At 48.5% G+C, this 27,417-nt stretch overlaps 1 protein-coding gene across 6 annotated transcripts; it reads left to right on the top strand.

The window, feature by feature from the left end:
* Positions 1 to 52: 52 nt before the first annotated feature.
* On the top strand, positions 53 to 16,694 carry LRRC8C (leucine rich repeat containing 8 VRAC subunit C). 6 transcript variants are annotated; one of them, XM_083847089.1, is made up of 4 exons: positions 64 to 206; positions 2,953 to 3,165; positions 11,893 to 12,034; positions 14,230 to 16,694. In XM_083847089.1, the coding sequence occupies exons 3-4, from the start codon at positions 11,897 to 11,899 to the stop codon at positions 16,498 to 16,500; spliced, it is 2,409 nt and encodes an 802-aa protein (XP_083703215.1). In that variant the 5' UTR covers positions 64 to 206; positions 2,953 to 3,165; positions 11,893 to 11,896; the 3' UTR covers positions 16,501 to 16,694. The 6 variants fall into 6 exon arrangements, with proteins under 6 accessions (XP_083703214.1, XP_083703215.1, XP_083703217.1 ...); XM_083847091.1 differs by lacking the exon at positions 64 to 206 and adding an exon at positions 490 to 610; XM_083847090.1 differs by lacking the exon at positions 64 to 206 and adding an exon at positions 1,172 to 2,609.
* The last annotated feature ends 10,723 nt before the right edge of the window (positions 16,695 to 27,417 follow it).

Here is a 27,417-nt window from a genome sequence, read left to right as displayed (position 1 = left end):
GGCCCCGCCGCCTGCCGCGGGCCGGAGACGTGGCCCCGCGGCGGCGAGGGCGGAGCGCGGCTGCCGGCGGCCTCCCCGCCCCGCCCGGCCCCGCCCGGCCCGGCCCCGCTCGGCTCGGCTCGGCTCCGCACCGCTCCGCACCGCGGCATGAGCGCCCGGCCGGCCGGCTGCCGCCCGTGACCCCGCGCCGAGCCGGCAGGCAGCAGGTAGGTAGGCCCCGCGGCGCCGGGAGCGGGCTCCGGGAGGCTCCGTGCCCGGGGCCTGGCGCTGGGCGGAGGCGGCCCCGGGAGGTGCCGAGCCCCGGCGGCTCCGCGCTGCCCTCTCCCCGGGACGAGGCAGCCCCGGCGGGCGGCTCCGGGGGACCCCGGCCGCCGGCTCTTCCCTTGCGGCTCAGGCAGCGGGGCCCCGGGGCGGTGCTGGGGGCTCGCGGCCCTCCCGAGCCCGCCGGGGGCACGGAGCGGGGGCGTCCCGGTGCTGCTGCACCGGCTGCGGGCAGCCCCGCCTCGCCTCGCCTCGCCTCGCCCTGCCCTGGCGGGTGCTCGCCCGCAGCCGCTGCAGCTCGCCGGGGAGAGTTGGCCGAGCGCGGCGAGAGGCTGGGGAAGGCTGCAGGGTGCGTCTGGTAGGGTTTCATTGGGAAGAAAACGCGTGGAAGCGGGGGAATGTGCAGAAACGGGCGTGCGAGCTGTGGCCCGGTGGGGTTTTGGTAATCGCTTGCTCCGAGGTCGGACGTGCGGTTGGCGAGCAGCGGGGTTTCACCACGCACGTGGGCGCGTTCGCTGCCGGGAGCGCTGCAGCCCCGCGGCGTGCTGGAGAAGAGCCCGCGGAGGCAGAGGGCTGCTTTGCGGGGTGGTGGGGGAAAGAGGAAAAAAGATGGCAGTGCGGGGAACACGGGAAAAATGCCTTCCCTGTTCAGCCGAGGGGGCACGTTTCCCCTCCCCCCTGCGATTTCAGAGCCGCTTTTACTTTTCTTTCTGGCACGATGGAAGCAGTCCGAGGGCAGCGCTCCCGGCCCCGGGCCCGTTCTCGTTGTCCCCGGACACGCCGCGGTCGGCAGCCGGGGCCGGGCCCAGCTCCGCTCGCAGCCAGTTCCCCGGCGCGACCCGGCCCCGGGTTCCCGGCACCTCGCCTGTGCCCAGGGCTGCCAGCGAGGCGCAGCAGCCCGCGCTGAGCACCTGTGGTTTCTGAATCATTTCCTTTTCCAGTTGCGCTCTGAGTTTGCTAAAATGTGTGGCAGCGGTGATGCTGCTTTCCTCCTGTCTGGGTAGTTACAGGCCCTGCTGTAGGTTTTACAGTAATAACGCCGTTCTGTGGTGGCTTTTTTTTTTTTAATTGTTTACTGTTGGAATAACTTTTAAGAAGAAACTTTCTGACAGAAACCCTAAAAATCCATTGCTTTGTGTGCCCGGCATTGGACATGGCCAGCGCTGGCTGCCAGAGAAGATCGGCATCGGAGACTCCTGAACTCCGCCAAAGTTCCTCACTTCAGCGCCCAGCGCTGTTGGGCAGCCGGATCCTGCAGCAGCCCGGGCTGCTTCCTGCGGCAGCACCGCTGGAGCCGCCACCTGGGGCTGGAGGCCTCTGGTCAGGGCTCTGCCCGCGAGCAGGACAGCGTCACAGCCGGCGGCAGGGAGGTGACACGGCATGGGGGTCACCCGAGTGACTGCGGGGTCCGAAACAAACCAGGCCGGAGGCTGTTGGGAGCAGCAGTTCCCCCGATTGTGCATTGACCCCTTAGCATTGATTCAAGTGGCCCCTATTTGTTGCCAAAAAGGCATTTCCCAGCCCAAGCCTCTTTGAATGCTGCAGGAAGTGAAAAATCTCCAATGGTACTCCAAACAATTCACAATAGCAGGAGCTAGAGTTGGATTTTACAGTTTTTTCTTTTCCATCTTGAGAAAACTGAGTGAAAAGATCCTGTCCTCGCTGCCGGGGAGCTGTGAAGGGCAGCGGAGGGGGGCGTGTGGTAAAGAACCGTCTGAAGAGGAAACACTGTACGTCAGGGAGAAAAGACAGGAACTCCAAAATACTTCCCCCAAAATCTTAGTACAGCAAAGAAGCCGCTCTCTTTCCGAAATGGTTTGTCAGGAGACTGTTAGCCAGTGTTGGATTTCATGTGTTCGACATAATGGAAACTTTTCTCTCTGCTTCATCCCCGAGCTGCGCGCCCAGCGGTTCTGTGTGACCCAGCTCTGGTGCAAGCTCGAGCCATAGCACAGTGGCTTTGGTTGGGTTCTGTGTTCCTGAGACCTCTGTCCCCCGAGGAAGATGGGAGGGTTGGTTCGCTCCCTGGGCAGATGCGACAGTGCCATTTGCTGTGTCGCTTCCCACTGCAGCGGAGGGCAGGCCCAGTGCTGCCCCGTCCCCAGGCAGGCACAGCATCTCGGGCTGCCTGCGAGGCTGGCAGCCCTGGCTCAGCCTTCCTGCTTCCTTTGGTGCCTTGGTGCCTGATGCAGTGGCTGGTCAGGCACGGGACAGACCCTAGAGCTGCATCATCCGGAGAGCCCGAAGCTTGGATCGGGATGGTGGGGTTTTTCTCCGTTTTTTTCCAGTGTGGAGGTTGCGTCGGCTGTTTCCATGAAGGGCTGATTTGCAGTCGAGTGTTTGATCAGGTAGGTAGGGCGGTGCCATGTATGTGCTTTGTGCATTTTCTAATCATTTGGGAGAATCCTGCGTTAAGCTGGAGTGCAGGGTTCTTGGCTGTGTTATCTCGGATAGGCTTGTAGTAATGTGTAGGGTCTGCTTCTTGGTGTTTCAGCGGTGAAAGAAATGCCCCCTGCAGGGCAGCGTGTCACGGCTCTCCTGGAAAGTTGCTGGCACTGCTGCTGGGGTGAGCGTGGAGATCCCCGGGGTCTGAACCAGCGCGGGTGGCAGAGCCTGCTCCTGCAGAGTGGTATAAAAGGCATGTTTCTCTCTCTGCCGGAGTCAGCTTTCAACTTTTCCATTGACCCTTAGGCAAGCAGCGCCCAGCCTTGTATACCAACTTCAAATCCTGGACTAAGGGATGCTCCACTGAAACCAGCGAGACACCAGCCCACGTTTCCCTTCAGTGACAATAGCACCCAGTGATTTTGTGTCGATGGGAATCCAAAATTCAACAAGCCAGCAATGAGACTGCTGACGTGCTGAGAACACTTCCAGTTTCATTTGCTCACCGTTGGAAACGAGGTAGGAGCTTGGACCGCATGCTTGCTCTGGAGCTGGTGGTGAAGCAGAGCACGGGTCGGGTGCTGCCCCTGCCCGCTGCGCTGTGAGGGGCTGACACGTGCCGGCTTCACGTCGCCCTGCGGCAGCTCGGGAGCAGGGGTTGCTGTAAGGAAGCGGCTCAGTGTTCTGAGAGTGCACTGTCAGGTGTCTCTATTTGCCAGCCAGCGTGTGTGCCTGAGCAGTAGTCCCAGTGGTAGGCTGTTCTCATGCGAGCTCACAGGGCGAAAGTGGGTGTTTGTGGACGATGTTGTCGGAACAGGCCCCGCCTGCCGCAGCCCCGTCCGAGCCCTGTGCGATGGCTTTGATCTGGTGAAGCTGGGGCTCAGTGGATACAGCCTTTCGTCCTGTGGGGCACCGACAGGCTTTCTGATGGAGTGCGTTTCGAGCTAATCCCTCCAGCGGGCCACGGCTGGGTGCAGCACTGAAAACGTCTGGTAAAGAATTTAGGCAGGTAGCTCTGGTTTCCCAGACCTCTGAGGTTTGTGATCTTTAAAAGCCTTCCTGCATGAGTAGCAATTCGGGTTCTGTAGCTGTTCGTGTTTATCTTACCTGTTTGCATCTGAACAAGATGATCATACCCGTTATAAGAATACCCGTGCTTGAGTTTCTATATGTTATCCTTTCCATTTTTTCAGGAGTGCAGGTGGGACTGAGCTATGTTTTCATTGTTGGGGATTTTTGTCACAAAGGATGGTTTGGGGGCAGGAAAATGCATCAGCCGTGCTTCAGGCTGAGAATACCCGCATGTTTATTTGGGCGTTTGGGGATTTGTGTTTTACGAGACTATTGCAAAGTTTAGAAAGCTCTCTTGTGTAGCATGCGAGCAGGAGCAGAAAAGATCCCTTATGCGAAGTAGTCTCACAAATCATGAAAGCAGCATTTCTTTAATGTTTTTGGCTCAATCACTGCATAAAAAGTTTTTAACTAACTTCTCAGATGGTTGAACTGCTTAGACTCAGAATGGACTCTTTGTGCTACATGTCCCAATTAGGAATTAACTTTTAATTATATCATCTGAACATTTTTTATTCTGAGCACTTGTTTTAGCCTGGAGTCCCTGAATATTCCTTTGATAATCACTGGCACTAGTTTATGTAATATTTTCTATCCTATGACATGGTTCCTGTCTTCATTACCTGAGTATATCAGTAAGTGTTTGTGGAAAGCCTGTTGTAGCTTCGATTAAAACTTGATCAGCATTTACTTTTCTCAATCATTCAGACGTATTTCAGCAGTACTAAAATAGTACTTTCTGGATAGTTTCTTGCTCTTGGGTTTGCTGTTAAAGGTTTTCATGTGCGTTAAGAACATCTTGCAGCTCTGGAAAGAGGGCCCTAGGCTTCAGTGATAGCCCTGATAAACTAAGAATGTGATTGCCAAAGCCCAAAAGTGGAGAGTATCCCATGGAAATGTAGAGTTCACTTTTCTTTAAATTTGGACAAAGAGTTCAGCAAAGCTAGATCTCCACACAGTGCTATGGTACAAAAGAGCTGCTATCGATTCCACTGAGATTTTATCTGGCAGAATCTGGCCCTGGACATTTTTTTGTCTTCAGTCCAACCAAACAGAAGTCAAAGAGCTGCTGACAATAGGAAGTATTTTTGGTGTGTAATGCATGAAAAAGGACCGAGGCTCAATTAAAACAACAAGGGTATTGTATGGGATGCCGTCGCCAAGGCGGCGCTTACTGGATGTGTAGGTGGAAATTGCAGCATATACTTTGACGCGCAATTATTAAAGTCGCTTCCTCATTACATTCTTCAGGTCTGCTCCGAGCTCTGGATTCGGGGCTGGGAGCGGCTCCCCGGGCACCGCAGCAGGGACGGGGCGGTCACTGCTGCCTCTGAACCCACGACGCTGGCTGCAGGCGTTGGGCAGGGCACGGGCTGTAGGGCCACCAAACTGTGGGCGCTGGAATAACGCGTCCTACGGGCTGGCTGTGTTCTGTCCGCTCCCCGCACGGCAGCCTAACGGCGGCTGCTGTTACGTGCAGCATCAGCACAGCTCCGGTGGCTTTGCAGAGGAGTTTGGGCTTGCTGTGAGTTCAGACTCGATCACTTGCAGAGAACTGGAAAAAGCAATATATTGTGGTTTTGTATTCATCCCTCCCGGTAAAGGCAGTAGGCACCTTTCTGTTTGCAGCTGGAGGCACGGCAGGGCGATGTGGCGTGCCCAAGGCAGGGAGTCCATGGCCACCTCCTGATGGGAGTCCTGACTCATGCTCTGTCCTTTCTTCTGGCCACACTTCCTTGCCAGCCTCATCCCCGAGAAGACAAATGTCAAGTGGTTTGTTTGACGATACAGTAAACATATGTCTCTTAAAAATAACTTGTTTGGATGCAAATGGATTGTTTTTAATGACTTTCCAGTTCCTCAACGTGGGATTTATGTTTAAGCAACAGCATCATTTGTTTGTATTTCTTCCAAATGATGGTACTTCTTCCTATGAAAACCTCTGCTGTGATCAACAGAACAAAAAGTAGCCCATCATGTTTGAAGAAATGGCAACATGCGAGACCTTTTTGCTGTACTTCCAAATACTCGGTTTTCAAAGTAGTTTTTCCATCCCCCGCTTCCCCCTCACCCCCCCCCACCCCAAAAAGACAGTTTTTATTTTATTTTACAGGAAACACCAATGGCTGTAGAGCCTGACGGGGACACTAGTTTCCTGCAACGCTTCAAATCCAGGGAGAAATTACTAGTAAAGGTATTACTGTCTGTTACATGGGAGCAGACCAAATGCTGGACATCTTGGTCAGCGCAAACAGATAGCAGGGTAATTACCAGAGCTCAGTGTCAGGGCAGTTCAGATACCATTCCTCCGCACGTACGATTTCTGTAAGAACTCAGATAAGGGCATGGCATCAAACTCTTGGGAATTAGGAGTTGCTAATTCCAGCCCTTATCATCTTATTTCCCCCTTAGTCTAATCAGTGCTGTTTCAGACTGGAGGCCTTGTCACTGGGCCCACTTTTGTTCCGCTCTCGGTTAGGTGATGAAGTGGAATGGGTTCGTTATCTGTGTCTGCGGTGCCAGCACAAGCAGTGCCAGGAGCTGTGGGGGACTCCAGGGCAAGCGCTGGAGATGAGGATCAGCCTTTGTAGTTGCCACAACCAGCAAAACCACAGTTTCCAAGGTTTATAAATTAAAATTAGTCAGCTGTGGGCAGCTGTTTACAGTGCAGTAAAAAATGCTTCCCCAATACACAGGCCAAATTTTGGGTCATAGGGGTCTGGAAAGTTTGAAATAAAAAGACAGCAACTTCTGTAACATGCATAGTCCGGTGCTGTTCCCCTAAGCCTGTTTCTAGAAGCGGTTAGAACAATTTTTGGTGCCACCTGAGAAGTGACTTGACAGTATTTCTGTGGAGCGGTGACCACTTACAGCCAGCTGCAGGGCGCTGGGGATGCGTGATGCCAGTCCCATGTGCCCTAGGGCTCAGCAAGTCCCTGCCACCAAGTCACGAGCTCGTCGCTTCCTGTAATTGCTGTGGCCTCTGTTACATATGTGCTGTGCTCTGTTCCTTTAATGAAGATGAATATGCTATAAATCATGTATGGGAACCAGCCCAGAGACCTACTTGCAGCGGTATTCCCAAAAGGCATTTCATAATTTATCCTAACACATGCAATATGTTTAAAACAGCAAGGAGAGCTGGTTCTACCCAGCCCAATGCTTTCCCCCCTTGATAGATCTCTGATGTGAAGCACTGCATGGTCCCAGTATAAATTCTCTCTTGCGGAAACCCGTCTCTGCCAGCGGCTCAGAGCCATGGCTGCGGTGCCCAGGGCTGAGCTTAGGAGGTGGTAGTGCCGGTCCTCTGCCCGAGATGGGGTTGGTGCAATGGCAGGGAAATGTGGTTCAGTGTCAGCTGGTGAATAATGCTCACATCTTTTCTGGTTAGCTTAAGAGATATCACCAACTTCTTGTGCTTCCTCATTCTAAACTAAACCATTTCTGCAACTTTACCTCTGTCCTACTGCTGTGTTCCTCCTTCTTTCTCCCTCTGGCCTGTTATTTATACCCTGCCCTAACTGAACCAATGCAACCTTGACATTAACTGCCTGCCCAGTGCCCAGGGGCCCCGACTGTGTTGCGAGGCTGTGGATGTTACCTAAAACAAGTGATGGATGACAGCAATTGCCTGAGGGCACAGCAACGTGGTTGAGTACCTGCTGGAAGAGTAAGATGGCAAAGAGCTTGCCTTCTGGTGAATAATGTCTGTAGCCTGACAAACACAGCGCTGCCAAGCCGCGGTCTCTCACATACAGCACAACAAGCAGCTGTGCCGCCGCCATTCTGTCAGACGGTGGGGCGGGCCGGGCCCAAAGCATGGGGCACGTCTTCGGGCTCTGCTCAGCAAGGATGTGATAGCTGGGATGGTGGCAGCAGGCCTCGCTGCTCAGCAGCTTTCTCAGCAGTCTGGAGGTCGTCCATCCCCTCATGGCCAGGCCGGTCCCCAGCCTGGGGACGGCGAGGGAAGGACAGCAGGTGACAGCCCACGGCCATCCTGCTGTACCCTGCTGGGGTCTGGGGTCTGACAGACCTGCACCAAGAGGCGGAACAGAGGCAGGGACGCCCAGTTATCTGTGTCCATTCAGAGTTATGCCGCCTAAAACAAGTTAAGTCGCTCCACAAGCACCTACTTAAAAATAGCGACGGTCACCTAGCAATAGCTGAAGCGTGGGGAGCCGCGAGGAGCCAACAGCGTTTTTATTGAGGGCTGTATCGGAGGTGCACAGCCACGAGCATTAACGTGTCTGTACCCTGTAACAGTGCCGCATCCCTCAGGCTGCTCTGAGCACGGGCCGAGGTGAGGAGCTCTGGCAGCCTGCAGTGCCGTGACAGGAGGGCTCTGGTGTGTCCGCCGGTGTCACCGGGAGCGGCAGGGTGGCCGCAGCTGGAAGCCGTGTCTGTCGGCCTACCCCCGTCCGGCCACTGACGCAGCCGTTCCTTGGAGCACGAAGCCCGGCACAGCCGCAGATCCCACTGGCAGCCCTGCCTGCCCGCTCCTGCGGGCTGCCAGCGCCAGACAGCTAATTAATGAATTTCCTTTACGTTCTGCAGCGTGCGTCCACACAGCATCCCCGCGTTTCCCCTGGTGAAGGCCAATTGCTCAGGAGGTGCTTTGTGACGTGGCTGTTTTGGAGTCATCCCCTGATTTAATCTCTCATTTATTAAGTCTAACTTGTGTCTGGTACTTTCCTTTCCCACTTGAACCTATTTATTCTCCTTAGCTCTTTCAGGTCACGTTAAATCATCGTGCTGTGCTTCTCATTGCCCATGCATGAGCTGATTTCTGTGGTTAGATTTCTGCAGGAGTAAATATCTGCTATTTGGTTGGAAGCTGTTCCTGTTTACATCAGTGAAGAGTTTGGACCTGAATGTTGTGGTTTTTGTTTTGTTTTGTTTTCGGTGTTCTTCCACATCTCTGTTTCCAGCAAAAGCCGTATCTGCTTATTATCTTGAAGTCTTTGCACATGCCTACAGGGTACTAGATTTGACCCTCCTTTTCCCTTGCAGGAAGATTCAGGTATTGTTTACACATCTTCCTGGATTCCAGCATTTCATATTATTATCACATACTTACTTTCATTCATAGACTCTTCTTTATATCCTAGAAAATTTAAAATAATAAAAACCTCCTAGTTTCTCTCCCCTTCCATTTTGTTGTTGTTGTTTTTGTTTTTCATCTGGCAAACTCTCAGCAGTTTTCTGCAGCACTGCTCAATGAGCCAGTACAGCTCTTAATCTGAGTTTCTTTCTGATTTCCTACTGGTAGCAGAATGCCAGGTGATCTGTTTCATGTGCGGTTTTCTTTTCTCTAGAGATTGAGGGTTGTTAGAAATACAGGATAGAGAAAAAAAGAACAAATTCTGGTTGTAATTAGAAAAGTTACTCCAATATTTAGAATTCAAAGTTTCCTAAGGTGGGTTAAAAGACTATTCAACTTAAGTCACGTTTCACGTTTTGGGTACCGTAAATTGTGCCATTAAATAGCATTTTGAATGTAGGCGAGCTGAAATCAGTCACACTGTCTTAATTTCCACCAGCTGAAATTTTAAACTCATGTTCTTCCATCTGCATGTGGTAAGAGGAGGTAGCGACCTGCAACGGATGGTGTGCTGTCCCAGAGATGGCTCTTTGGGCTGCGGTAGGAATTTTTACCATCTCTGGTTTGATTTGTTTAAATGAATGTAAAGATTGACAGAATCACTTTGTTTTGAGAGAATCACAACAGGCCTTGTTTGTGCGCGTGGCCCTGGGTGTCTGCTGTGGACAGGAGGGTTATGTCGGGGTTGTGTGGGCCTGCTGTGTCTCTGCTGGGGCTCGGAAGCCATTGCTAATGGATGTCTTCCTGGTCACTGGACAAGCCAGAGTGTGAAAGCAGTGACAGGGAAGACGGAGATGAAGACGGCACAATTTTGTGTAACTCTTTGTCATGCCATTACAGCAGTGCTGGCAAGCCCAGGCTCCTCTGTGTTTCTTTCCAGTGTTTTTTCTTTAGTGCTGGTGTCACAATGAAAGAAGCACTAGGGTTTCTCCAGAGAATCCTGGAAAATGGTTATCCACCTTCTTCGTGTCCAATCTCCATTTAAAGCTTCTTGTGAATGTCATTTTTTCTGAAGCTTAAAAAAAAGTAGCCTGACATCAGACATTGCTATTTTATTTACCATCGCTATGTGCAGTACTACTGCCATTGTTCAGTAACTGTTTCATTTAAAAAAAAATAAAAAAAAAAAAATAAAGGAAAATATAAGTGGCAAACAGATTGTGGCGTTGCTCTGCAGACCTGGCATGGCTCAGAGAGGCTGGCTGTGCACAGGTCTCCCCGCTTGGACCATTAACCAGGGTGACAGCATGTGCACTCTGCTAATGAGGAGTCACACTATGCAAACGGTGACCACAAAAGAGAACAAGGGATGGGAGTAGCATGTATTTGTGCCACCAGGAACTATCTCCCTTCATTTAAATTCTCCACACGTCACTTACAAGAAATAAAGCGACCAGGTAACACAACAAAGGACCCTAAAAATACAGAGCGGAGCCCATCAAATGGAACAGCTATGCTGTGTGGTGCAGGTCCTGAGGGCTGTCCCTGTGCCATGGGTCCAAGAGAGTTCCCAGCCCCTGCTGCAGCGCAGCTGAGCATGCGTGGACCAGAGGAGCGGCTCCGGGGTGCGCATGGTACCGGTGGCTGCATCCCTTTACCGCCAGGCAGCTGTTCAGGCCAGCTGGCAGCTTAATAAAATTAATAATAAATTAGTTTGCATGTCCTGCAGGGGAGTGCTGGCTGTGCAAGGGAGGTGCACGGCTTCACCTGGTTTCATAGCCTGTGTCATGTCTTGGGGACTACGTCCTGAAGACAAGAAGCTGACAGAGACTCTCTTGTCCGCCCAAGTGATGCTAAAAGCAACACAAAGAGGTTGAAAGAGGGCAGGGAGCAGGGGCTAGGAGGTGTTTATGCTCCCCACTCAGGAAGTGGTGAAGCCCCAGCCCAGCTATTAACCCAAGCTCATTTACAGGCGTCACCTCGTGCGTGCTGCTGCTTTTGGGGATGGGTCCAGCTCCTGAGGAGCTGCTGGGCAAGCAGAGACACAGTGCTCCTTGAGGGGGTGTTGAGCTGGCCATCTTTTCACCCAAGTATGGCCGGTGCAGTGGGAGCAACGATACATTCGTAAGATGGCCGTACACTTGCAGTTAGGGCAGTGTCCTTCCCTCTGGATGAGGCTCTGGATGAGCCAAATCCCCCCAGTCCCTGGGAAGTGTGTCAGCCTCATGGCTGAGTCTTTGTGCTGCTGGGTGGCACCAAAGCCACCCCATGGGTTCCAGCACACAGCTGAACCGGGACTGTAAACTCTTAAAATATGGCTGTGACATGAGGTGATTGTGGTGGGCGTTTCCCATATTAGTTAAAGGACATTCTTCATAAATTGTCCTTGGGAGTATTTTTGTTACGTTCCCATGTGGATTTATCTTTCCACTGTAATTTACTGGGGAGTTTCAGTGCTGGTTTGATCTCAGGGATTCAGTTACACAACTCACTGCGGACTTACAGATCGGTGTCTGTCTGTACATGCTCGTGCGGGAGCTGATTTCTCCGAGGAGGTGATGATGTAAGCCTAGACATCTGAGGTGAAGATAAAGCCCTTGATCTGCCCATACTGCCTGTAGTTCTGGTTAGCTAAAGCACTTTAGCAACTTGCGCTCAAAACGTAGTAGATTTAAAACTGTAGTGAGTATGCACACAAATATTCAAGAGCATCCCAGAAACCACTATGAATACAACGGAAGCGAATGAAACATGATAGCTAAACGGGCCTGTGAAATCCGAGCACCGGATAACTGCTTTAGCCAGGCCTTTGAGATCAAGGCTAGCGCGTACGGAGCTGGCAGCGTTCAGAAGGCCGTTTCGACCCGTCGGGCGGGGTGGGAGTCAGCGCAGAGCACGTTGGTCTCCCTGCATGCACGGACCCTGGTGCTCCTGGGTGGCAGCACGAGTATTCCCTGTCAGGTGGGTGTCCGAGGGACCTCTTGGGAGGCAGCTGGGGACTTTGTGCCACATCCCGGGCCTCTCATGTCCAGAGCGGGTTGTGTCAAAGCTCTCGGAAGAACTTTCTCACTGTCTCGCATAGACCGCTGGGTGCTGGCCGCAGGAGGCTGATCGCTGGCCTTGCTCTTTTCCAGGAGGATGATTCCCGTGACTGAGTTTCGCCAGTTCTCAGAGCAGCAGCCAGCGTTCAGAGTGCTGAAGCCCTGGTGGGATGTGTTCACGGACTATCTCTCCGTCGCCATGCTGATGATCGGTGTGTTTGGGTGCACACTGCAGGTAAATCGGCCGAGGGAGGTGCTCTCGGGGTCACTGAGAGAGCAATAAGCGAGGACAGTCCTCGCGAGGACAGTGCCTTGCATTGTTTATCTCTTGAATTTGCAGTGAACAAAGCAAAAATTTGCTAGTCTGGGGATTAAAGCTGCTTGGGCAGAAACATCAAATAACACAGACCAGACTTTCTGCAGCTGTAAATCAGTAGAGCTGCACCAGAGTCAGTGGAGTGATGCCAGCTCAGATAAGAGCTGTTGCTTTGGCTTTTGCATGTATGCCTGTTTTCACCACAATCTGGCATAACAAAACAGATGATCAAATTAAGTTCTTTTTTGTACCACTTTTTTTTTTTGCTTAGAAGCTTGGAAAAATGTGATTCTGTAATTTCTGTTTTTCTTTATTTGGCAAATGTAAATACTTTTTGCTTTTGTGTTTCAAAGGGATTTGAAATGCATGTGCTTATTTTATTAACACCACCCACAACTAATATTACGCCTCCTCCATTCCAAAGCATCTCTGAGGATGCTGACGCATAAACAATTGACATAACTGTCACTCACTGTAGCTAAATTTTGCTGAAGAGCCAAAAGCTGAAAAGAAATGGAAAGTACTGTTTGGGATGGACTCCACAGGAGCAGAAAGTTGTAGTACTGGCTCAAACGTGGGTCTCACGTATTTTGGCATGACTCAGAAATGGAGCTAAAGGGACACACTGACAAAGCTCTTATTTCAGGAGGATTTGCTCACCTATATGGCCTAAGATTTTCACTTACCTTGTCCCAGGTTTCATGTGTAATCAACTATGGTTTCGCCTGTATTCACCATTTTAAATATTTTCAGTTGAGAAGATAGGATGTCCATGTTTAAAAATCTCTCTGTACAGTGCTGTGTTTTGCATAATAAACTAAGTGTTTGCTTAAGCACATGAAGTAGAGCGTCTGTTGTTTCTAAGTTTACCTGCTTGACTGGACGAAGCATGCTGGAAAATAATGCATGGAAACACTTCAAATAACGGGCAGGTTCTTTTTATTTCAACTTACTACCAGAGGTATGAATCCAGAGTGTAACTAATGGCAGTGTAAGAAATATCAGAATAGCATTTACATGCAAAAATTAATTGTAGGAGTTTCTGAAGTGTCAACAGTTATGGTTAAAAACGTGTGATCTCATCTCAGCATCTCCCTACACCAGGGTGGATCGTCAAGGAGGATCTGCATTTGGAAGCTCTTGTTGCATACCCTATTTTTAGTGCTTTCAACAACCACGATGTCGAAGGATATATTCATACTGCAGTAGAAGGCACGTTCTTAGTTTGGCTAATCCCAGGTAGTCATTCAAGGCAAATTACAGATCTTTTTGTTTTATCACATGGATTAGTATTTTAAAATTAAGACCACTGGGGAGCATGGCCCTGAACTCAGACTGTTCTCCCAACTTAAACCAAAGGTGATTGGTCCCTAAAGGCAATCTCACCTGAGTTTACCAACGTGAATGGCGAGCCCAAATTAAAGAAGTTGCTCTTCTTTTGCATTACAGACAGTCAAGGACAGGTACTTTGTTCCCACAGGTGTGTCCTGTGAGAACTGTCTCTGTATGAGACACTGAATAAAAATGATGTCCATGCGCGTACATGTATAAAATGCCATTGACTCTCTAATATCACTATCTGTATTTATTTAGACTGAAGATAAACAGCATCCTCCCAGCATAGATATGCCCGCATTGGCTCTTTGTCAGCCATTTTGGGTGTGATAGACATCACAGTTTAAGTGTAAAGCCACATGAATGCAGTTATGCTGCTTTCAAAGCCTAAGCTCTTTCTGAATACTGTGTAGCACTTGCCAGGATGAATACAACCGTCAAGAACAGTCTTTCTCTGGGGAGAGCAGTGCAGGATGTCCCTGGTCTTCTCCGGAAGCATTACCCATACTTCTGCTTTTTCTGGATTATCTCAGTGTCCTTTTATCCAAATTATGGAAAGCTAACCATTGATGAAAAGGGGTGACCTAGTTCCTGGCATATAGAACAAGTATCTTGTTGGGACTAACAACAATAATAATAATAGCACAGACTGTGAGATCAAGTGCCAGGCTATGGGACGGAATGCCTGACAGCTGGAGGAACTCCAAGGACAGCTACCCAGTGGTACTGCCACCATTGTTTGTACATCAGCTTAAAAGATATCTTTTTGTGTGTTTCAGGTCATGCAAGACAAGATAATATGCCTTCCAAAACGAGTACAGCCTTGCCAGAACCAATCTAATAGTTCAAATGTGTTTAGTGCAATCCCAGATACAACCCCTCTTCCTCCACCCAAGCCATCCACTCCTCCAGCTACAGTTGAAATGAAAGGGCTGAAGACTGATTTGGACCTTCAGCAATACAGCTTTATAAATCAGGTGTGCTATGAACGTGCCCTGCACTGGTATGCCAAGTACTTCCCTTACCTTGTCCTTATACACACGCTGGTCTTCATGCTGTGTAGTAACTTTTGGTTCAAATTCCCTGGGTCGAGCTCCAAAATTGAACACTTCATTTCAATACTTGGGAAATGTTTTGATTCTCCCTGGACAACAAGAGCCTTATCTGAAGTATCAGGTGAAGACTCTGAAGAGAAAGATAACAGGAAGAACAACATAAATAAGTCTAATACTATCCAGCCAAGCGCTGAAGGCACTTTGGTCAAGACACAGTCTTTAAAATCAATCCCTGAGAAGCTGGTTGTGGATAAGGGAACGCCTGGGGCATTAGACAAGAAAGAAGGTGAACAGGCCAAAGCACTGTTTGAAAAGGTGAAGAAATTTAGACTGCATGTTGAGGAGGGTGATATACTCTATGTCATGTATGTTCGCCAGACTGTGCTTAAGGTAATTAAATTCCTTATTATTATTGCATACAACACAGCACTCGTCTCAGAAGTTAATTTTACAGTAGTCTGTAATGTTGATATAGAAGACATGACAGGATACAAGAATTTTTGCTGTAATCACACGATGGCACATCTGTTCTCTAAACTCTCCTACTGCTACCTGTGCTTTGTAAGCATCTATGGCCTCACATGCCTTTATACTTTATACTGGTTGTTCTATCGCTCGCTGAAAGAATATTCCTTCGAATATGTTCGGCAAGAGACAGGAATTGATGATATCCCAGATGTCAAGAACGACTTTGCTTTTATGCTTCATATGATAGATCAATATGATCCTCTCTATTCCAAGAGGTTTGCTGTCTTCCTGTCTGAAGTCAGTGAAAATAAGCTGAAACAGCTGAACTTAAACAATGAGTGGACTGCGGATAAACTGAGACAGCGGCTACAGATGAACTCCCATAGCCATTTGGAGCTACAGCTTTTCATGCTCTCTGGACTACCAGACACCGTTTTTGAAATCACTGAGCTGCAGTCTTTGAAGCTTGAAATTATTAACAATGTAATGATACCAGCGACCATTGCACAGTTGGACAATCTCCAGGAGCTCTCATTGCACCAATGTTCTGTGAAGATCCACAGCGCTGCCTTGGCGTTTCTGAAGGAGAATCTCAAGATCTTGAGCGTCAAGTTTGATGACATCAGAGAACTTCCCCACTGGATGTATGGCCTCAGAAATTTGGAAGAACTGTATTTAATTGGCTCCCTAAGTCACGATATTTCCAAAAACATTACGTTGGAATCTTTTCGGGAACTTAAAAGCCTTAAAGTTCTTTACATAAAAAGTAATTTGTCTAAAATCCCACAATCTGCTGTCGATGTTTCAAGTCACCTTCAAAAATTGTGCATCCATAATGATGGCACTAAGCTAGTGATGCTCAACAACCTGAAGAAGATGGTCAACTTGACACAGCTGGAATTGGTTCACTGTGATTTGGAACGCATACCTCACGCAGTCTTCAGCCTTCTCAGTCTTCAGGAATTGGATTTAAAGGAAAACAACCTCAAATCAATTGAAGAAATAGTAAGTTTTCAACATCTGAGAAAACTGACAATCCTAAAGCTGTGGTACAACAGTATAACATACATCCCGGAGCATATAAAGAAACTCACTAGTCTCGAACGGCTTTCCTTCAGCCATAACAAAATAGAGGTTCTTCCATCCCACCTATTCCTATGCAACAAAATCAGATATTTGGATTTGTCTTACAATGACATTCGCTTTATCCCACCTGAAATAGGAGTTCTTCAGAGTTTACAGTACTTTTCCATTACTTGCAACAAAGTGGAGAGTGTGCCAGATGAACTATACTTTTGCAAAAAACTTAAGACTCTGAAAATTGGGAAAAATAACTTGTCAGTCCTTTCACCTAAAATTGGTAATTTGGTATTCCTCTCCCACTTGGATATTAAAGGCAATCACTTTGAAATTCTCCCAGCTGAACTTGGTGAATGTAGATCTCTGAAGCGGACTGGTTTCACTGTAGAGGACACCTTGTTTGAAACGTTGCCTTCTGATGTAAGGGAACAAATGAAAGCTGAATAACTAACTTCCTCTTGCTCAGTTTTACAGAAATAATGCTTCTACCAAATATGCTGTAGAAAGTGCATACTTTGAATATGCATTTAGTTTGTGATTATTTTTTTCTTTTTCAAAAAGTCCTTTCTGTACAAAGCAATTTGGAGTAAGGAGTACATATATTTTTAATAAAATTTTCTCGTATTTTTTCACTGTTTTAAGATATTTTAAGTTTATTTTACCCTGAGAACAAGGGTGTCTGTAACTTAATTTTTACTGGCAAAAGTAAATGTTTTTATCTGCTGACTTTTTTTTTTTTTTCTTTTTACTTTGGCTAATCCCAACAGGGGAACTGTGTTTAAGTTGTATGTTTTGGATTGCATAATTTGTAACAGGTGATTATATTGTCTTCCTGGTTATTGTTAATCCGTTAGGATGTGGTCTTCAACGGGTAATCCTGCAGTTGTTGAATGCCCTGTTCCCTCTTTTCTTCAGTGGGAGCTGAAGGTGTTCAACATCTAACAAGATCTGGGTTGTCCTTCCTTTTATTTATGACACTGTTTTCTCATATGGTCAAAGCAGGTAGAAAAGGTTCTTTATGTACAAGGGCTGGAGGTATTTTAATTGGTCTGAGGGAGCATGCAGAATTCCTCCAGGGCCTTCTGGAAAGTTTAGTCCAGGTCTCCATTCACATGCAGCACCGAACAGGAGGCACTGATTGCAGTTTCCTCTCCAGAGCTGGAAGAGTAAGGCCACAGGTCACAGAGGAGCCACTACCAAAATGACTCATGCTGAAGATTTTCTGAACAATGCAGAGAGGTTCAGGGGCCCATTTCCTGCTGACCTGAGTGTAAGGGGTGCAATGAACTCACTGTTTTGGAAAAGGCAATGCAGGGAGATAAAACACTAATTTCAAAAATCCCCTACCTATCCTCCACTAAAAGCCCAGTACCGCAAGTGAGCAAGTGTCCTCTGTGTCCCTCAGGGGTGCTGGGCACCTTGCAGGACTGGCATTCAGAAAAAGTGCAATCGTGTTTAGTTTGTAAAGCTTCTGGCAAGGAAATGATAGTATTTTAAGCAGCTAATATGCTCCTTTTTTTGAGTTTTGGTATTGTATTACAAGCTCAACGCAGGAACATTTGCAGATTTGGAAAAATGAGGTTAAATGAATACATTAACTTCTCAAAACCCTCAGCCTACCAAAGGGCAGCGATGAAGGCTATATTTTCATCTCCCAAATAGTAATTAAATTGGAAATCATACAGTTGGATGTCAGCTTTTTAAAATATTGTAATAATCTGTAATATCTTTAATGCATCAGGCTGGGAACTTTGTCCTCTGAAACCATTCTCAGTTGTTTATTTATCCAGCTTTTTTAAAACTTATCCAGCCTTTTATTTATCCATCCTTTCTCTTAGGCAAGTTTGGCAGGTATAGTCTTTGATAACTCTCGTGCTACTCACAAGCTAATTTAAGCTAATAAAAATAACCATATAAAAAATAACCAAGCAAAATATCTTGCTGGGGGGAGATCTCTTCATCCTCTCCAATGACGCATATTTGAGTCAGACGCAGGCACTGGATAAATGCTTTGCAAGAATATCTAGGAGTAACTACTTCTTTCTGTAGGAGGCAATGCTGTTTATAAATTGCAGAGGTTGAGTTGCAGATTGTTTAAAGTTATGTAAAATAATTTTTGATGATTGTCAGATTGGTTGCTTTTCAATGTTCTCTAACTGCCGTTGCATGTCTTGAACTCCAGTTAATCTGGGTTCTTGAGTTTATTGTTGTTTTGAGTCTGATTTATAAAGGTGGGGAGACAATCTAAAATAAATATTTCCTAGTTAAACCAGGGCATGCTGCGCAATCTGGTAAGTGGGCTTGCTACATTACCAAGTCAGACTTGCTTTTTGCGCTTGGCTATGTTCTGCAGAAAAATCTGTGTGATTAATCAGAAATGGGTCAGGCGTGAAAGAATCAGAACAAGCTTTTTTTAAAGTGGTTTAATTTAGTTCTGTAAAAGACCTATAACTGATGTAGCTGTTGCAAGAGCTACTCTTACTCATATGGAATGCACTTACTGGAACAGCTTGGCAGTATATATATATATATATATATATTCTAAATGTATTTCACTTTGATGTAATGTGAGGGAGAGAAATGTTTCATTGCTCATATTAACCTAATTATGTAAACCAAAGTGCTGTTGTCTCTGATGAATGTAAACTGTTTAAACTGTCCAAGTAATTGTTGGAGCTGTATAGTTATCTTATTTAGATTTGAAATATGGGAATACATTTGAAGTTTTTTTTAAAAAATCTTTATATTCCTAGATGTAGCATTTTAAATCCATAATTTATTTTGTGTCTAATGTTTCATGTGTAGTGGTCTATCTTCTGAATGGAAATCATGCACACCTCATAACTGAAGGTTGGAGACTGGTTCTACACCTTTTTTTTTTTTTTAAATACATCACTTAGAGGATGTGGAGGTTTTGTTTGCCACTGATTATATTTATGTCAGGGCAATCCCTCATGTGGGCACAGTTACATGAGTATAAAGTGCCTTGTGCTGGTATTTCTTTATTTACCTTCTAGATAGGAAGAAACTATACCAGTGTAAGCACTTTCACGCTAATAACTGTATCTCCTCCAAGGGTTTGGTCTGCTGAGACAGCTTAGTCAATCGAACAGCCAATAACTATCCCCTCCAAAAAGGGGCAGTTTCCTTTGTTTGCCCCTGCTCCCATCCCTGGCACATGGTCCAGCCGCTTCTCTCGTACCTCTATGGGTCCGGTGCTTGTCTGATCCCTCCACAGGATGTATCAGTTTACTAAGCCAGCAGAAAACTAAGCCAGTAAAAAAAAAAAAGGCAGATCTGCTGGGTCAATGGATGCTAGGGTAGGAGCAGCAAGGGAACAGGACTCTTCAGCCAGGGTCTGGGCAAGGAGGAGGAAGGACAGGGCACTTTAGAGGTGCTAGGTCAGCTTGTTGTCTTGCCGAGCCATGTGCTTGGAGAGCTGTGCTGTTGCATCTATAGCAGCGTTAGGCAGCATGCCTTTTGTGGGTAGAAAACCCACATAGTGATAAAATATCAAATTACTGTTTATTGCTTAAACTTAATGGAACAAACTCAGGTAGCTGCACTGTTGACTTTTTCTAAACTTCTTACTGTCTGGTCTGTGGGGTGTATTTTCCAAAACCATATTACAGTATTTTAGAAGTGCATCAGCTAAGAGAAGATTGTTTCCTAATTCTGTATGACCTCCAGAAAAATATGTAAAAGTGCCATATTTACTCAGTGATTCATGTACTGCTCATATGTATATTCACATGCAATTGCATAATAGAAGACTTTTCTGTGAACTATAGTATTTGACTTAGAATGGATGGACTTTTTGTGGATAATACTTCAGGCATGGTTTCTACGAGTTTATATAATTAGTTATATTAATCAGGTGCCTAACAAATAATACAATTGCCAGAATATAAGCAAGGCATTTTACATTATTGCTCAAAAATAATATAAATCTTCCTTGGTAATGGAAGCAGAGATGACAGAGTGCCTCAAAAATAAGAAGACAACTTTAATAGTATATTAAGCCTGAAAAACAAATCTACTATGTGATCAAAATCTGGCGATGTACACTTCCCCCTTTGTCACAATTAGGATTTGTGCTGACCTCGTGCATCCAGCCAGTCCGGCAACTTGTGCAAGTTCGGATTGGAAAGCACCCGCTCCAAGTCCCATACCACACTTCTGGCACTTCCACTAATTCATGTGCTTAAGTGGTGACAAGTCCTGTAAGAATGCCAAGGAAAAACTTTGAAATTTGACCAAACGGACAAACACCTTAATTCTGTAGCAAGAATCTTAATATGATAATAGACCTGCCTAGTGTTACATTGCAATATAGTACACCCAGGAAAAAGTGAAATAAAATGTTCTTTTGTAATAATGAACATTGTCAGACTGCAACGTGATTATTTGTTTTGGAAACACTTTGTTTCTGGGTTACCTAAAGATCAGACATAACCATCTTTTGGGTTTATTCTCTCGGGAGGGAAGTCAGGAAAACACACTTGAGAAAACATCGTTAGACTTGACAGGATTTACGGTGACGGTTTGGCTTCCCGCGCTCCTCCTTCCATCCCGTCTCTCCGCAGCCAGCTCGAGGGCACACAAAGAGGCCGTCCCTGCGGGAGCAGCTCCCTGTGCTCCACGGGGGCTGTGGGGGCCCGGCGCCCGCCTGCGCTGTGCGGGAAATGATGCTGTGAGCCCTCACGGCTGATGCAACCCCCTATAAATCTCCCTCCTGAAGGCAACAGGCTCGTGCTGCCTGCGTTCGGCATGGTATGTGTTCCTCCTTCCTTAAGGTTGGAAGCAATGGAGTGTGTTGATGTGTGCAAGGATGTGGAGGGCCAGGAGAGCTGGCCCACTCCCAAAAGGCACACAGGAGGCAGCATTTTGGGGCTACACCCAGCGGGATGGGCACAATGGCACTGGCAAAACCATTGCAGGGTCCTGGCGTGTTTGTTAAGCGTTGTGGTTGTAGGACAAGCTCACAGCCTGAGCGAGCTGAGCTCTGACAAACCTCATCTTTCAGTTTGCTTAGGATGTGTCCGGGGAAGTGGGACCTGAGGGACTCGCAGGGTTGCCTGCTCAACAGTGAACAGCAACATGAGAGCCAGTCTGTCCTTCATTGCGTGCCAAATAGCTACTGGGAATTTTCAATAGCTGTGATGGATGCTTTGTTTTCGTGTATTGCATTTAACAGTGAAGGCCATGGTAAGCAAATCGTGTGTCTGTCCTCTTTTCTCCTTTGGAGTGTACATGAAGCCCTGAAGAGCCAGGTGAAGAAGAAAAAGGTGGTTTCTCTTTTTTTTTTTCTTTTTTCTCGTGATTGCCTCCAAAATGCCCCTCCTGCCAAGGGTGCAGGTCTTCCCCCAGCCATCCCCGTCCCTGTGAATGGCAGGCATGTGGGAGCAGCTGTCCTCAGGTGAAGGCCAGGGCCACCGCAGGAGCATGGAGGCAGGACCAGGCCTCGGCCGGACAAGCCCTCAGCCTCCTCCTCCCCCAGCTGGGGCAGTGCCAGGGCAGGCAGTGTCCCGCCGTTGGGGCGGCCCGGCACGGCAGGTCCCTGCAGGCCCTCCTCCACACACCGGCGCCCATGCGCCCCAGGCACCACTCCCAGTTTCCTGTCGCACGTCCTGCCCTCGTCTGTAGCAGAGGACCTGGCAGGCTAATCCAGGCCGGACCTGCCCTGTCCCCACTGGGATGAGAGAGGGCTGACGTGCTGCAGGCGGACATGAGGTTTGGCAGACATGCAATGGGCGGCAACAGGCCCAGAGCTTCCACATAAGGAATCCCAGACCATCGTGAGGACCTTCCTCCAGTCCTCTGGCTCCAGGCATGTGTTTGAAGGAGCTTGTGCTGGCAGAGAAGTTGTTTTTATCACTGTCTCGATACTAAATAGGCTGTCTTGTGACTGGGCTGTGGCCGACTGCTTTGGCTCTGTCTAGTAAACTGCGATGCTACTCGTGGTGGTTTGTAGGGCTGTGATGGGTCCTCACACGTGGGCTGTTGGCAGGTGACTGGCTTTAAGAGCGTGGCTTCCTCCACTGGGCCTGTGAGGGCCTGGATGTGCCCAGAGGTTGTACTTCCAGTGAGAAAACAAATGCAGTAACCTCAAGGAGCACTACCATCATGGCCAGTGGGGTTTGGTGGCTCTTGGCCAAGGCAAAATTTGCAGGTATTACATTGGGCAGTGCTGGCAAGATGTGTAATCCCAGGGTGTGGAATTAAAACACCTACACTGCAGGCAAGCATGCCTTTCTGCTGTCAAGCACGATTTTATCAGCCCCTCCTCTCCTCTGCTGTGAAGGCTCATGAAGCTGCACCTAAAGTGAGGTGTCTGCGTGGCACATCCAGCAGCACCCTTGATGTGGCAAGGTGACAAGGGAATGGGTGTTGGGAAAGGACAGGGCAAGATGGTGCTTCCTTCAAAGCCATTGGGACGTCGGTGAGCTCGTTGTTTGTCTGTGTGCCTTTACAGTGCTGCCATGGCTGGCATGTGACACAGGTGGACCCTTACCTGCTTCGGACAACTGGCAGGTCCCTCAGGACCACAGGTGGCAAGGGAATTTGTGACAGCCAGATGCACTGACAGCCACAGAGCACATGGCGATTGCAGCGAGGAATGACTTGGCTAACACACGTGTTGCTGCCAGCCTTGTGTAGAACATGCTGCAGAACATGCACTGACTTGATTTGTTGTGCTTTTACATTTCTGGAGTAAGAGGGATACTAATCTGTCAGAGGTATTTTGTCACATTAAATTTATGGAGTGTGGTAAATAAGTGTTGATATTTTGCTGAATTAAAATTGAATTTAAATGTAACCCTTGTCTCTTGCCAGTTGGGGTCATATGGTACTGCTAGATTGTGGAGAGTCTCCTTGTGGAGACTGCCTGCAGTTCAATTTATTTAGGAAAATATTTTGGCAAAGCTGTGGCATCCTGTTTCCTTACTGTGAGCAGAGAGAAGAAAGTAGTTAAATGAGCACAGAGCTTCAGCGTGGTAGCAAGGTTACCCTTCAGAACAAGTTGCTGGCTACAGCTAGAAGCTAAATGAGATTTTTACAACTCCAGAACAAGTTGCAAACCAGACCAAAGTGCAAAGTAATCCCCTTGGCAAAGAGTAACTTTGGAAAGCTTAAGTGCCAGGAGTGAAACCAGGCAGGATCATTGCTGGTGAGCTCTGCAACCCCATTTCCCCTGTGCCATCCTCTGAAGGTGATGCCACCAGTCAGCCAGTTTCTTTGCCCTCTTGGCTGCACTAGGCATGCTGAGCAGGAGGGGACTGCCAGGCTCAGTGGGACAGGATTTATTATTTTCTTTAAATATCCTCACTACACAGACTCGGTGTGCAACCCATGACATTTTGGGAACACTGGCCATTCTCACTGTCACCACCAGCATGTCAAAACTTGCAGATGCACTCTGCATGGGGTAAGATGTGGTAAATAAATAACATCACATCTGTGCTCCCAGCTGGTGGCTACACTGCTCCTTTAAAGCACAGTGAGCCTTTGGGGGGATTTTACCAGAGTTGCTTCAATGAGATGAAGAGCTTCAACCAAGCCAAGGACCCGGCCATTGGTTTCACACCTTCAGAGATAAATTTGACTTTCTGAGCCAGGCTCTGCAAAGCCTGGCACTTGCCCAGAGGAAGAGCAACCAAGCGGTCCCGCTGGTTCAGGGCTGGGCCGGCTGGCGCCAGCTCCTCCTGCGCCTGCAGCCCTACCGGGGTCTCTTTGCGAGTGGCCTGACGGGCTGCCAGAGGAGCCAAGCCCTTGCCTTGCCTAGGCCAGTGACTATCTCTGCAGGAGTTGTGAAAGCCGAGAGGATCCACTTCTACTCTGCTGACTGCACCCAACCGCAGGAACCGGCCACACGAGGGCTTGCCCAGCCAGCTCTGCCACAGGAGCCGTGCCGTTTGGGGCTGCGCAACCCCTCCAGCGCGGTGGGAGCCATGAGCACGCTCTCTGAGAGCGCTCGCGGGTCTTTTCTTCAGGCAAGTGAGGCTGGGGCTTGGTGGGTGAGCAGCTGGTGCATCAGCTGGAGCTTATATCAGTGGAGGTTTGCCACAGATCTCCCAAAATAAAATATCTGTAGTGGGAAACCTGTGAAAAGGACCAGAAAGGACAACCTGGGACTCGTCAGGCCTCTGAAGTGAAAAGAGTGAGGTGATGAGGCAGGGGCTGCTGTTTCCTGTGGGGCATGACGATACCCACAAGGGTACCTGAGCCCCCGGGGCTGATACGGCATTTTTGTGAGCTGGGCAGTAGCAGCAAGGCAGGTTCTTTGCAGGAAAACTTTGGTTTTGGCAATCATTGAAGAGAGGGCTGTGGCCTGGGGTGTGAGGTTCCAGAGGGGAGGGGTTTTGCTGTGACTTGGACTTCTCCTGGGCTCACATTGACGCTGCAGGGCCTGGAGCCCTCCCTTGGCAGGGAGCAGGAACATGGAGGAAGCAGCTGTGTTGCCATGGCAGTGCGGGCAGCGGGACGTAGGCACAGCCGCCTTTTCTTCCACTCCTCAGCTCGCAGAGAGCCAGCGCGAAGGGCTGGGGCCTGGGCAAGGCCGCGGGACGGGGCACGGGCAGCCTCTGTGCCCAGGGCCAGGATCTGCCAGCACCTGCTTTGCCTTTAGGAAACCTTGGGCTTTCATGTATGAAAAAAATAGCATTTACTGAAGGTTTGTTTTGCTTTGTTGTTTTTTTTTTTTCCCCAGTTTCACAGCCCTGATTCCCATTAGGTAGGCTTGACAAGTCCCTATTTATAAGGGTGCAGGAGGGTATGTCAAAAGGAGGCCAAGAGGCCAAGCGGCCATTAGGTGAGGAGAGCCATGCCCAAACTCCTCACAGTCAGATACCACCATCCCTGGGTGTTGAAGGATGTTTGCTTCCAGCAGCTGGGTGTAACCCTCTGTAAAGCGCAAGCCAGTTGAAAAACGGGCCAGGATTTTGGTACGGGCTGAGACATTGCCCAAACAAAAGTGAGCAATGTCCCCCCACCCCTGAGTTGCTCATTAATAATGTGTGTGGATGTTTTCCCCTGACAACAGCAGAGTCAAGCCTTAACTTCATCCAAATCTCATTTAATCAGCTTTCCAAGAAAGTCTTATAGAGAGACTGGAAATTCTATCAAAATCCATCCATTTCTGTACAGTACTTGTTTAGAAGAAGTTATGCCTGAGAAAGCTGCCTAATGTGTGAGCATGTTTTCCTTACACATTGACTGCCTTAACATTATTCTATTAGAGATCACTCAGCTGTTGGGGATCTGTGATAATGATGATTTAGAAACCAGGCCAGCAAGGAATTCAGACAGAGTGCAGACAAATGGTCTCAAGCTGCCTCCATCCCAAGTATATTTCCACTTTTCACACTCTTTTTGTCTACAGCGTAGAAGACTCTTATCACTGCGTAAGTACGTGTTTAAAGTTGCTTCAGGCCTCCAAATACATCCGGCGTTAAACCCTCTGTCATTGTACAAGAAATCCTTTCAGTTATAGGAGCCTTTAAACTGAACGCCATTACTGCTGTGCTTCTACCAGCCCCACAGCTCCCTCGCTGGGTTTTGATCCCATCTTTATGTGCCTTGGGTGCTTTGGTTGCCTTCCAAGATAGTGAGGCTGACTCGCTGCTCTTTAATAACATGGTGTCCCTGAGCACTCTGTTTTCAGGTCTTTAATGTATTATTTGCCGCGGGTGCACAGATAATGCAATAGATGCCAGATTTATTATGCCTTATGGAGCATTCTGTGAATTTTTTCCCCATTGCAGTCCACATGAAGAAGTTTGTTTATTCTGCAAAACTTCAAAGCATTCGATTTCAAACGTTTTGCTTTTCCTTTTATGGCCGTGGAAAGGAGAGGTGGGACCGCAGGGTGCAGGCCTCTCGCAGTGTCAGTGAGGGGCAGCAGGCACTGCGGAGGCCAGGGGAAGCGGGGGCACGCCGAGCAGCACCGTGTCAGGGTGGGGCGCGGGGGCTGAGGGGCGAGCACACCGCGGTAATGGGGTCTGGGGGCATCGGCCCTCGCACAGCGCTGCCTTGTGCGGCACGGAGCGGTGATGGTCTTCCTCTGTACCACGACCCTCTCTGAGGTGACAAGAGCAGAATTCACTGAAGATGTGGCTTGGGGGTGTTGGGAGAGGCCTCCCTCCTTCCATTGCCAGTGAACTCCGTGGGCACGCACCCAGCGTGATGCTGGCTGCTGCTCCTGTCCTCAGGAGGGGGTTGTGCCGGGCCCCACGTGTGGGTCGTGGTCCACGTGTAACAGACACTCATTTGATTCAGGTGGTAGCTGCGCGTACACCAGACGTTAATTAATCTGATGTGCCATGGTAGGAAATACAGTTCCATCCCTGGCCTAACGATGATCTCTGCTCCTTTACCACTTCCAACACGACTGCTGGCGCGCGTGCTGTGGTGGCCTGTCTGGCTGACCCCCGCTGGCTTTGTGTGGCCATGGGGATGCTGCAGCCCTGCCCCAGCTGTGCACAGGGCCACATGGACATCTGCAAAGGGCAGAGCTGAAGCTTTGGGGGAAGAGGAAGGAGGTTTTCCTGCAGTTCTTGGTTTCTGTTCTTTCTTTATAACTAAAATCTGATAGCTATCTAGGGGAAGCTCTTGTCCTTGCTATCATTCCTCTGAAAACCATTCTCTTTTTTGCCTCTATTTGCTTTAAAAGTTCTTTTATTCCCTCACCTGCTTCCCAAAGCCTCTTCCTTTCCTGGTTCTCCTGCCATGGAGGGGAAAAAGAAGCCTCTAAAACAGAAACAACAACAACGAATGAAACAAAAAACACAGACTTACAGGAAAAGGTCAGCTATTTTTGAACTTCCTCTCCCAAACTTTATTTCTGTCTCTTTCGATACCCAGTGCCTTCTGCCACCCACCTGCGGGCACGGGTGGGTCGCGGGTGCCTCGAAGGGCCCAGGGGCACACCGGCCTACCTGGCTCTTCTTGGGACCAAGGTGCTGCCCCTGGAGAGGGGGAAAGGGAGGCCTGTGCAGCTCTTAAAAGCAAAGGAATCACCTTACCTAGCTGGGGAAGTTTAATGCAAGTCGGGTATGCAAGCAGTGATTCAAAGGCCTCCCCAGATCAGAGCATGCAGAAAAGCAACCCTAGATTAAATCACCTTAATGCTTGTGCCCGGCTTCCTGGAGTCACAGGCTGATTACACAAAAAAAGGAGCACTTATTGAATCTGACGTGGAAATGCTGTATTTCTCTGAATGTTTCCCAGTGCGTGGCTACGTGGAACTTTTTGCTGCTCTTGGCTTCATTCTCCTTCAAAAACAGTCTTCTAGGCAGGATTATCACAACTCATTCAGGGAATGTCTCAGTCCGATTTGCTTTCTGCTGCTCTTTCGCATTCGGA

The sequence above is a fragment of the Anser anser genome (genome assembly GCF_964211835.1).
Source record: "Anser anser genome assembly, chromosome: 8".
Lineage (NCBI taxonomy): Eukaryota > Metazoa > Chordata > Aves > Anseriformes > Anatidae > Anser > Anser anser.
Note: the sequence above shows the minus strand (reverse complement) of the source record. Positions and strands in the feature narration are given on the sequence as shown.

Bases quoted from the DNA above. Each gene is read 5' to 3' on its own strand.
- LRRC8C (XM_083847087.1), top strand. From the start codon at position 11,670: ATGCACGGACCCTGGTGCTCCTGGGTGGCAGCACGAGTATTCCCTGTC. The intron at 11,720-11,892 runs GTGGGTGTCCGA...GCTCTTTTCCAG, and splicing joins GCACGAGTATTCCCTGTCAG to GAGGATGATTCCCGTGACTG. The intron at 12,035-14,229 runs GTAAATCGGCCG...TGTGTGTTTCAG, and splicing joins TGTTTGGGTGCACACTGCAG to GTCATGCAAGACAAGATAAT.